General features: G+C 34.6%; 1 protein-coding gene across 2 annotated transcripts in view; it reads right to left on the bottom strand.

The window, feature by feature from the left end:
* Positions 1-12,635, bottom strand: part of PLPP1 (phospholipid phosphatase 1) — a 113,651-nt gene that overhangs the window by 11,933 nt on the left and 89,083 nt on the right. For both annotated transcript variants that reach the window (XM_074282503.1, XM_074282504.1), the window contains exon 4: positions 4,395-4,452. In XM_074282503.1, the coding sequence (XP_074138604.1) occupies positions 4,395-4,452 (58 nt within the window). The remainder of the gene's footprint in view (positions 1-4,394; positions 4,453-12,635) is intronic.

Below are 12,635 nucleotides of genomic sequence, written 5' to 3'. Positions count from 1 at the left end.
ATCACTTGGAAAGAAACATACATTTTGTATTAATTTCACTCCTACTAAACAAACTCAGGAAATTAGAAAGCTATTTATTATACTCTAAAAAGGGAAAAAAAAGTCACATACCCTTTAGCGATTTTTCAGATAGATGTAGGTATGTGTTTTAAAGAGGAAACTATAAGCTATAGTTGGAATAAACTCCTTTCTGCTAAATTAGTATCATTGGTGCTTTTTTAAAAAATTCAATTAATGTAAAACAGAAGTCCTTCACAGTTGCCAGACAAGAGTCCAACACCACTATATGTCTTTCTTCACCCAACTCCTTCCCCCAAGACCCTAAAGTAAGTGTTTAAGTTGTGATTCTGGATTTTATACATATAGCGCCTATATAAGTTCTTTAAAACAAAGGGTTATACCAGGTCTTTAGAGTACTAGATTTTAAAACAATTTTTTATTCTTTTAAACATCAGAAGGAGCAGAAGCATCAAATTATGTAAAAATTTTATAATTTTGCTTGAAAATAAAATTTTCATCTCATTTTCTATTTTTTTCCTCTTTTGGATCTTTTTAAAAATGCACTGTGATAACTGACACAACATGTACCCTTAAAGTACCTTAAATATTCTTATATTCTGCTTTTCTATTATTAATTACTAGCTCAGAAAGCAAGAAATTTAACTCCAAGAATTTTTTTCATTAATCTCCATCAAAATCCATGGATCACTTGGTACTACCTATACATTAAAGTATTTAGTGACCTTCAGATGAAAGATTCTAAGTCCTTTGGCTTTCCTATCGCTGTCTTAAGGAAACTATGTTCTTTTCCAGTTTAGCACAGCAAAATATGACTGCAAATCTATAATTCTACCTTCCAACTGTGTTATTAATACAAATTACCATATTTCCATACATGCAAGCAATTAGAACTGGTCCTTAGGTTTCAGGAAATTAACTAGATGACAACAAAGCAGCCGCTGACTAGACTAAACTTGATTAGTGCAGAAGCCACATCAAAAATTCCAGATTTTTGGAATTCCAGTTATTACATCCACTCCCAATACCACAGGGAAAGAAGAAAGTTCTCTAGAAAATAAACTAGTAGGGGAATCTGTGTCCCACTCTTCATTGAGGAGCATCTCCTCAATTGGAAGAGCAAGGCAAGGAAAGTGTCCTGCAATAATCAGACAAAATCATGACCTTACAACCAAAGGCCCATCAGATGCAGATAACTGATGCTCATCCAAAGGTTGCAGCTGCTTCAAAACAAAAGGACAAAGGTGAGTGAACACAGGTTGAATGAAAATTCCTGGATTTAAAATCAGGAAATCTCAGTTCAAGTCCTGGTTCTTTCTATCTCCCACCTGTCAGATTAGAAAAACTGACATAAAAGGAGGGACATAGGGAAAAATGAACATTAGTGCACGGGGATCTGAAAACTGGTCCAGCCATTCTGTAAAGCAATTTACAACTATTACTGCCCAGCCCACAAATCACAAAACTGTGCATTTGTACCCTTTATGAAGCTATATGAGGCCTACAGTCCAAAGATAGAGGAAAAGGAATAAGAAATAAAAGGAAAATACATACAAAAATACTTTTTAAAGTTTTGGTTGTGAAGGAAAAGAACCAGAAACTAAGGGATGCCCATTAATTTGAGAATAGGTAAATTAAATTATGGCATAAGAATATAATCACATTATAAGAAATGACAAAACGGTTCTTCAAAGAAAACCTAGAAAGACTTCTAGGAAATGATATGGAATCAAAGGAACAATTTATATAATACTAACAACTTAGTACAAATAATCTTGAAAAATTTAAAAACTCTGACCAATGTAATAAATAATCACAACCCCAGAGACCAATGATACAGCAGGTGACTTGACAATGAGGTATTGCATTCAAATGCAGAACAAACCATCTATTTTTGGAGATAGCCCATGAAAGAATGTATTTTAATTGATTATGCATTTTTTAAGACAGGTAATATAGTACTAGTCCTGGAAATGAAGAGGAAACCCCAAAACTCTGAAAAATCCTTAAAAGAGAAAACCTCCTTGGACTCTGCCTCAGGGAGGGGACTCCACCCCAAGCACAAACAGTTTCATCCTTATCTGGCTCAGTCCCAAAACCCATTGAATTCAATTCAAATTCTAACCCTGTCTGAAACTCAGCCAGGAGCGAACCTGGGACTTCACCCACAGTCCCCTTTAGCTAAATCTCTCATTATAAAAGAACCACTCTGGAGCCCTCTCTTTGCAGAGGTCCCAAACATGGCAGCTTTACCCCTGGCATGTCAAAGATCTCTGTCCACTGAAACCTTGGTTCTGGTGCCCTCTTATCTCTACCTTCAACTTTACTAACTAAACTTTACTTCCAAACCCCATAATAAACCTCTTTTATCAATCTAGGTTTTCAGGCCTGTAAATTCCTTTACAGGGGACTCTTGTGCCGCTACTAGACCTCATGTAACTCTGCATCCTTGTGCTGAATCCAAAGGGATTACAGGGGAGGTCCATTTGACTCCCTGTTCCCCAAATCTGCCACTAGACCTCAATTAAACCTAATTTCATTTAGTTACCCCAATTCTAAACCTCATCAGAATCAGGGAGATTCTTCCTGAGTTCAAAGTGTGTGACTTCAGATACTTCCTAGCTGGGTGACCCTGGATAAGTCACTTAACCCTGTCTGCCTCAATTTCCTCATCTGTAAAATGAGCCAGAGAAGGAAATGGCAAACCACTCCAATATATCTGCCAAGAAAATCCCAAATGGGGTCACAAAGAATTAAATGGGACTGTCAAACAAGGTTTTGTTTTTATTTCATTTTTCTTTTCCTTAGTGGGAAATAGGAAGTGAGAGGTAAGGAAAAATGATTGCTTGTTAACTGGGAAAAAAAAAAAAAATCATAGCTCTTCATTTTTTAGCTGTGTGATCCTGGGCAAGTCACCATTTCTCTAGGCTTCAATATCCTCAATGTCAAAAATGAGAAACCCAGGTTTCTTATTTACATACAGGTTTCCTTTTGTTTTAAATCCATTATATGAAAACCACCAAAAACTTGCTTTCCAAAGGCTAACAATAAGGTGGTATCCCAGCATTTCATTTAGAGAATGTAAATAACAAAGGCTGGCAAATCTGTAAAAAGTTATTAACCATGAGTTAAAGCATTTAATATGCTGTGATTTGGACTCAGACATTTGAGTAACTACACAGTTCTAAGGTATATAGTTATCCAAATAGCTTCCACAAAGAGCAAGCCAGCCCTTCAATGCAGCTTAATTTTATGAACAAAATAGTTGCCAGGAACGCACTCTTTCCACAGAAAGTGGTTTGCCCAGATTTCAGTGGTTTGCATAGGTTTCACTCCTTTCCCCTGGAAGTTTCAATAGTCCTCTGACACCTTCATTTTGGAGTCATGGAAATACTGACATAAAATGTAGAAGTGACTGAAAATGGAGCAATGCACAGGCTACAAAAGCCTGATTCAATCAATCAGATTAAGGATTTTGATCCTATTTAATGCCAGGAGATTCGAAGAAAGATGAGGAGTTAAAACAGTTTTAGATTAATGGAAAATAGCCTAGGAAATATGTCAGAAAGTGGAAGACAGCCCAAAACCTGCTCAGAGTGAAGCAACCAGCAGCTGCCTTTATTTTAAAAGCCTTAGACACTTGACACTCCACAGGGGAAGATCTACCGATTGAGGGGAACAAAACTGGTCTCAGTTTCCTTTTTAATGAGAAACATGGCATTATGTTATCAAGCAAGACAAATCCCCTGTGCCCCATGCTTTATGTTGATGAAAGAAAGCAGTTGAAAATAATTTTCTTCTAATGTATAGAAGCTACTGTCTTCCTCATCATATTCTAAGAATATGCTGATATTCATCAGCTTCTAATGCTGGGAAAACTGTTTTGGGGAAATAAAATTCCTAGAGAAAAGCAAATCCAATGGTTCTTATTGCAACCTACTAGGAGACATCTCCGGCTCTGTTTGGGCTGCTGCAACTCTTATCACAATCCCTGACTCTCAAAAAGCTAGACTTTCCTACTTTCCCATTACTTACATGTCTTCCCTACAAGCCACCTCTAAGAGCCTATCTTCAAACTGATTGTTCCTTGGCCAAAGCACAGAGAGGATATCTATAACAAATGGCTCGTTCGCCCTGTGTTCTTGACTTCCTAAATTAAGGTATACCTTGGCTCTTAATATCTCAGGCTCCAAATCCCTTCCATTATTTCAACTCTATATGATGACATCTAAATCCAATGGACTCCAAAGAAAACTCTCTTGGAAATTGCTTAGATAATTTCTTTTGCATGTCAAACAGCATGGAGAAATACACATACTGAATGCATTAACTTAAAACTAGACAGTATATATGAGTAAGAAATAGGAAATACTTACTGCGAGGAACAGCATGCAGTACATTGAAAATGAAGAATGCCCAGAATAAAATGATAATCTAGAAGAAAAAAGAAATTAAAGATTATCTCAATAGATGCAAAAAAAAGCATTTGACAAACTTCATATCTATTCCTATTAAAAACATGAGAGAGTAATGGAATAAATGGAGATTTCCTTAAAATGATCATTAGCATCTATTTAAAACCATCAGCAAGCATCATATGTAAATAGGGACAAACTAGAACCATTCTCAATAAAATCAGGGGTGAAACAAGGTTGCCCACTATCACCATTACTATTCAATATTATATCAGAAATGTTAGCTTTAACAATAAAAGAAAAAGAAATGAAAGGAATTAGAATAGGTAATAAGAAAAACTGATTAAAGAGTCAGTGTAACATTGGGAAAAATCCTTTCTTTTGAGTCTTCAGTTTCCTCATTTTTAAAGATTAAAGCATCTGATCTCACAGGTCCCTTCTAGTTCTAAAACTCTGGAAAAACTCAGATAAATCTGGTTTATTCACAACTTCCTTAAAGAGGAAGGCGGCAACATCTGTAAATGAGATGGAAAAAAACAAGCCCAAAGCATTTCTGCATTTCACAATGGCTGGCTCTAAAACTGATCAGGAAAAAAAAAAAAAAAAAAAAAAAAAAAAGTGAACTAATTCCTTTCTGAATATTTGACACTGCTCTTAAATGGAGAAAACTAATCCATCTACTTCACTATAAAAAGAAACATTGGGGTTGGGCCCATATGGACTAGACATAGTTAGTTATCTTACAGCCAGACTGTAGGGGCCTAGGGCCAACTTCTAAGAGCAGGCAATACAGCCACCAGGCTGTAATGATAGTTACAGGATTGAGTAAAAGTAAAAAAAAATTGATTAAAAGTAAGTTAATAGCACTATCCCTAAATTCAGGAGGACCTGAGTTCAAATCTGATCTCAGACACTTAACACTTCCTAGCTGTATGACCCTGGACAAATCACTTAACCCTAATCACCTCAGCCAAAATAAATAAACAAATAAATGAAATCTTCAAAAGTAAATTAACAAGGCTCACTTGGAAGCCAAGTGCTACAATCACCTAACGATTAGAGCATATTGTCTTTTTTGTTCAGAGAGTTTGGTCTTTATCCTCCAAAAGAAGCAATACTTTGTGTGCTTTGTTTAAAGAAAAACACAGAAAGAGAGAGAGAGGGGTGGGGGGGAAGTATGATAAAGCATCCTCTGTACTGACTAGTCCATAATTCTCCCTGGAAATAGACAAAGAACCCAAGGAACCTTGCTCATCACTCCAAAATCTGGTACTTAAGTTGCCTCATCAATTATGAGAGAAACATGACTGAATTAAGAATCTAAACAGGAAATTTCTGGACTAAAATTATACCCCCACGACTCATAGTAACCTATACTCCGAAGCATCTCATAGAAAACAATTTAAATAAACTCAAAGTATTTAAATTTCCAATATACATAAAATTATATAATGAAAACAAAATACTCAAAACAACAAATGATTCCTACAAAATGCACCTGAACTGAACCATGGTTAAGCCTCTGGCTGTTCAAGAACCCTAAATCCTATAAAGAAAAATTGTTTCTTAGGTGACATTGCAATACAAAATAGTCACTTTTCAAAGGTATTTACATGCTAAGGCAATTTTATAAGACAGTTAATGAAAAGCTGAGTAATTCTCTACTTGCTCCTCAAAACAAGAGCAATCCCTTGAGACTACTATCAAAATTGACAAAAAGCTTGGGAAATGGACAGAAATGGAGGTTCTCAAAATAGCCAATTCTTGTGCCCCTATTTCCTTGCAAGTGAATTTCTAAATTTCATTCTTAAGTATTCTTTCCTTTATACTATTTAAGATTAAATCTTTCAATATTAGATCTTTTGTTTAATGATTTTTGTTATTTTGTTTGCTGGTTCTTTAAAGTAATATTCTGGTACTATGGAACGAACTGAATTAGTAAATTAATTTAAGATGTATATAATTTTTATTATATTGACTCAGACTCTCTATAATTATTATTTTTATAATTGTTTAAATTGAATTTGCAAGAATATTTGATAACCATATTAACATACAGAAAGAGACAGACAAGGAAACAGATCACCGCTTTGTGGGGGGTGGGAGGGTCTTGGCATGTAGATTTTCAAGTATTTTATAGTTTCTATGGTTATTTTAAATAGAATTACTACTCTATCACATCCCACTAGATTCTGATGGTAATAAACAGAAATATGGATGATTTATGCAGGTTTATTTTATTTCCTCTAACTTTGCTAGAGTTCACTTGTTTATTTCACTGATTCTCTAAACAAAAAACCATTATATCATCTGCCAAAATTGATAACTTTCATTTTTTCCTATACTCCCCCCAAATATGGGTTTTTTTTAAAGAGTGAGACATAGGCATGTTTATAGACAACTGGGAAACAGCCAGTAGATCAAGAGAGTGAAACTTAAATGACTCGGCAATCTGCTGGAAAAAAATGCAAAGGAATGTGTTCACTTGGGCACATAGAGAGATTATAACTTTGGCAAGAAGGACCTGTTCACATGGAGTAAAGGAAGAAATAAATTTCTGATGGAAGATACTAAATAATTAATCTTTTCATACAAATGTGACATTTCTGTGTTTCCTCCAATTCCAGGTTGAAAACTTCTTAATAAAAGTAGAACACTACCCCAGTAAATCTGCTTGAAATGTTCTGCCTCAAAATTTATTTCTTAGACAAGCAACAGTAGGTTGACCCAAATGTAAAAGCAGTTTTGTTTGAAACAACACAGCCCACAGGCTGCCTGGATCAGGAAACAAAACTTCTTATGAGATTCGGAAAACCAACAGACAATATACTGCACCAAATGCAAAGAGACAAGACTTTAAAAATCACACTCTCACCAAGGACCGCAGAAATTTCATGAAGTCAAAAGAGTAATTGTATTGCTATATAATCTCTTGTGGACTGTGTAAGAAACATCAAAATTGAGACTGACAAGCAGACTTTAAGTTACTAATGAAGCCATTTTTGCCTGTTCTTAATTAGTCATTGTCAACTATTCTGGGGTTGCTCTTTCTGCTTTGTGGATATCACATGTAAACCATTTTCTTGACTCTGTCAAAGCTGAGAGATCTTCCCATGCTATTGCCATTTCTTTGTTACCAAAGTTCTATAAAAATATTCTGGTATAAGCAGGGACTGTCTTCTTATTAATAATCTCCCTTGGAGTGTCAGACAAGTAGTTCAATCTCTATGTCAAAAAAGAAAGAACATTTTAGTTACTGTATTTGCCTAATTTCAAAATGGTTGTACTGTTTCATAGTTCCACCAACGATGAATATACAAGTGTGCATTCTGTATGTTATTCTGTACTTTGAATCCATCACCTTTCTGCCAAGGGGTAGGAAATATTACTTCATTATCAACATTCTGGAATCTCCCCATTTGCCCTCTTCCTAGTTCTTAATTTTTTCATATAGAATGAAGTTTCATAACCCATCCAACACTGACTGTTCTCTTCTTTATCATCTTTGACACTTTGCCAGGTGTTAAAATGCAATCTCAAGGTTGTTTTATTTGCATTTTTTTCTTAGTGATTGGGGTCATTCTTACAAGGCTTTTGAAGGTTTTATTTTTAGTGTAATAGTTTAATTTTAATTTAACAAATAAACAATTCTTTTTAGAACTGCTCATTCCCATTCTAATAATCACAAATTTCTCAGAGAATGGCTTTCGGTTTTGGTGTTTTGAACACCACTTATTTAAGAAATATGACACTAAAATATACCATTTGTTCACTTCCCTTTTTAAGCTAGATTGCATTAGTTTTATTTTTTAATTTCATCATCTTAAGAGTGATTAGATGGTCCAGTGTATAAAATAGATAACTGGGCCTAGAGACAGGAAAACCTGAGTTCCAATCCCACTTCAGATGCTACTAGTTATGTAAATTTGGGCAAGTCATTTAAAATCTGTCTCCATTTCCTCATCTATAAAATGAGGATATAATAATCACACTTATCTATCACAAAAGTTGAATCAAATAACATTTGTAAAATACAAACTGCCTGACACACAGAACATACTACAGAAATGCTAGCTGCTATTATTAATATTTCATCTTTCATAACTGCCTATAACCTTTTTTTTAATTAGTACTACATCTTTCAAGGGTACTATATTTAATATTCAGGTCAAGTATACATTTAGAATGTATTGAAGAATATGGCAGAAGATACTATTCTTACCTAGTTTCACAAAATTATGACCACAGCTAGATTTTTCAAGTGACTCTTGTTTTGAAAACAAATGCAATCCCTATGAAAAACATCCTGCAGCCACAATCTTTCTTCATGTAAGCAGGTTCAACCAGTTCAACCAATATTTCATTAGGATTTTTCAGTTAAAACAATAAAACTACTGGTTTTATACATGATCATATTCACTCTGACCATGTAGGTCAGAAGAAAAGGGAAATTATCAGAATCTGTATCGGGGGAGAAAGAAAGGATGTCCAACAATTAGGGAATGGTTGAATCCTAAGCAACACACACAAAAAAAGAACCTATTTTAAATGATGCAGAATGACATGAACAGAAGAGAATGAGTTGTGTAACAACTAATACACTGTAAAGTTAAACAACTATAAAAAATCTGAACAGCAAATGGGAAGATTCCAGAATGCTGATAATGAAGTGCTTCCCACCCCTTGGCAGAAAGGTGATAGATTCAAAGTACAGAATAACATACATTTTCAGACACAGTCACTATGTTAACTTGTTTAATATAAATGATTTTTAAAGAGAGACAGAAAGACAGAGAGACAGAGACAGAGACAGAAAGACAAGCAGGAAAGAACTACATGAACTTTGAAATCTACAGTAAACCATGTATAGTTGAAGTTGATGGTTAGATATTAAATCCCAAGCTAACATCATAAAGCAGTGATATCTTTGTACTTTGTACAAAAAGAGATCCATATATCGAAAAGTCTAAAAATAAAAAAGATGCTAAATATAAAATAAATTAAAAATATAAAACTTTTGATGACAAAATAACATTCTTCTGGCAGGTTACACTTAAATAACTTCTATCAATGATTCTATCACTTTCAGCTTGCCTGAGATGTAGTTTAATGATTGATTTAAAAATCAATTACATTTTTTAAAAAATCAATTACATGACATCTTCAAATTCACAGCAGCTTTTCCAGAAATATTCTAAATCAAAATGATGTAAGATGTTCTCATAGAAAGTCTATAAGGAAATCACTACTGATCAGAGAAATGCAAATTAAGACAACTCTGAGATACCACTACACACCTGTCAGATTGGCTAAGATGACAGGAACAAATAATGATGAATGTTGGAGGGGATGTGGGAAAACTGGGACACTGATACATTGTTGGTGGAGTTGTGAAAGAATCCAACCATTCTGGAGAGCAATCTGGAATTATGCCCAAAAAGTTGTCAAACTGTGCATACCCTTTGACCCAGCATTGCTGTTATTAGGATCCCAAAGAAATACTAAAGAGTGGAAAGGGACCTGTATGTGCCAAAATGTTTGTAGCAGCCCTTTTTGTTGTAGCTAGAAACTGGAAGATGAATGGATGTCCATCAATTGGAGAATGGTTGAGTAAATTATGGTATATGAAGGTTATGGAATATTATTGCTCTGTAAGAAATGACCAGTAGGAGGAATACAGAGAGGCTTGGAGAGACTTACATCAACTGATGCTGAGTGAAATGAATAGAACCAGAAGATCGCTATACACTTCAACAACAATACTGTATGAGGATGTATTCTAATGGAAGTGGATATCTTCAACATAAAGAAGATCCAACTCACTTCCAGTTGATCAATGATGGACAGAAATAACTACACCCAGAGAAGGAACACTGGGAAGTGAATGTAAATTGTTAGCACTACTGTCTATCTACCCAGGTTACTTATACCTTTGGAATCTAATACTTAATGTGCAACAAGAAAATGGTATTTACACACATATATTGTATCTAGGTTATATTGTAACATATGTAAAATGTATGGGATTGCCTGTCATGGGGGGAGAGAGTGGAGGGAGGGGGGGATAATTTGGAAAAATGAACACAAGGGATAATATTATATTAAAAAATTACTCATGCATATATACTGTGGGGAAAAAATTCTAAATAAAATTAAAAAAAAAAAAAAGAAATCTGACAACTCAAAAAAAAAAAAGTATATAAGGAGATACAATCCAAATCAAAGAGATAAAATCCAATTTTATTTTAAAACACAGAATTTTGGAAATATTAAGCTTAAAAAAAAAAGGACTTTAGAAACATTTCCTCATCTTTACAAATGTAGAAATTTTAGTCCATAATGGTTTTCTGAGTTCCCCTCATTATTTGAGCTGAACCTTGTTCTCAGATTGCCTGACATTACAGTCCAACATGCCTCCTGCATCACTATATTCACCAAAACCCTGGGATCTATCCACAGACATAATATCACATTCTACAGAGAATTAAGCTTAGAACAAACAACTGTCAATATAGTATTTTTATTTAATTTCATTTCACTTATGACTCTTACATTAACATTATATTAGACCATCACTGAAAGGGATTTACATTAAATAAATTCTAGTTTAAGTATCTAAAGTAATAGTTTATTGTCTCTTCAATTCATTAATATTTTCTTGAGCAAATCATTTTATTAACTACTGGGATCAAAAGTAATCCAAAGAATTCTGATGCTATAGGTAAGTAAAGATTATGGAAACCCTAAGGATGGGAAACTTTTGGGATTGGAATAAGTGAATAAAAAGACACAAAAGAGCTATGATAAGCTGTAAAGGGCTAGAACAGAGCAAATGCACTTGGATAATGGAGCACTTGAGACTAATAGCCAATTGGACAATTCTCTATTAACATGTTTGAATGATGACCCTCCCCAGCTATTCCGTGCAGGCTGGATCAGGGGTGTGGACAAAGGAGGGGAAGTGACATTAGTGGGTGGAGTAGGAGGAGGAAATTGAGGCATTTTCCAGGCGGTGAGAGAGAGGAAGGAGGTGTGGAGATTGCTAGATCTAATCCCCTGACAGCAACCTCTAAAGACCTAGAATAAAGACTTTTGATTATCCTGACTCCAGCTGATTCTAGGAAGACAGGGTTCCATCAATAAGCATTTAAAAAATGAGAGAAGTTGGGTATTTTAAACTCTTAGTGAACCATTTTAAAATTTAAATATTCAAATAACACAAATGTACTTTTTTTACATTAATAAAATCATTCTACAGGTGGTAAGTACTTGGAGAGTACACTTAGAGAAACAAGAAATAGTATAAGTGAGATGATATAAACAGAGTTGATATTTTATAGGTTCAAAGAACTGCGATGGCATGGAAGAGCACCTCCTGATGGAGGGGGAAAAAAAAAACAACAATACTGCCAAGGTGATGTTTTGCCTTAAAACAGGCTACCTAGCCTGTGATTTTAAGGAAGGTTAAGCTTACACAGGAATACCAAATGGAAATAAAATTTTCTTTTGCATAACAAAAAGATCTAAGTCTTATAAGCAAAATCATCTTTGCTGAGAAAAGCAAGGGTACAAGAAGGTAGGGGAGTAAATCATGCAAAAGAAGAATTAAGAATATTGTCAAACAAGAAAGTGGATGCCCATCAGTTGGAGAATGGCTGAATAAATTATGGTACATGAATATTATGGAATATTTTTGTTCTATAAGAAATGACCAACAAGGATGATTTCAGAAAAGCCTGGAGAGACTTACATGAACTGATGCTGACTGAAATGAGCAGGACCAGGAGATCGTTGTATACTTCAACAACATACTATATGATGATCAATTCTGATGGAGGTGGCCATTTTCAACAATGAGATGATTCAAACCAGTTCCAATGGTTTTGTGGATGAAGAGAGCCATCTACACCCAGTCTAATCTCTATTGACTGTGGGAATTGAATGTAGATCACAACATGGCTCTTTCCCCTTTATTGCTATTGTTCACCTTTTTTTCTTCTCATTTTCTTTCCTTTTTGCTGATTTTTCTTGTGCAGCATAATAAATATGAAAATATGTACAGAAGAATTACTGTCTAGGGAAGGGAATGAGGGAGAAAGGAGGGGAAACAGTTTGGAACAAAAGATTTTGCAAGGGTGAATACTGAAACCTATCTATGCATATATTTTGAAAATTAAAAAAAAAAAAAACATTGTCAAAGTA

The sequence above is a fragment of the Sminthopsis crassicaudata genome, chromosome 1 (genome assembly GCF_048593235.1).
Source record: "Sminthopsis crassicaudata isolate SCR6 chromosome 1, ASM4859323v1, whole genome shotgun sequence".
In the NCBI taxonomy this organism is placed as follows: Eukaryota; Metazoa; Chordata; class Mammalia; order Dasyuromorphia; family Dasyuridae; genus Sminthopsis; species Sminthopsis crassicaudata.
Note: the sequence above shows the minus strand (reverse complement) of the source record. Positions and strands in the feature narration are given on the sequence as shown.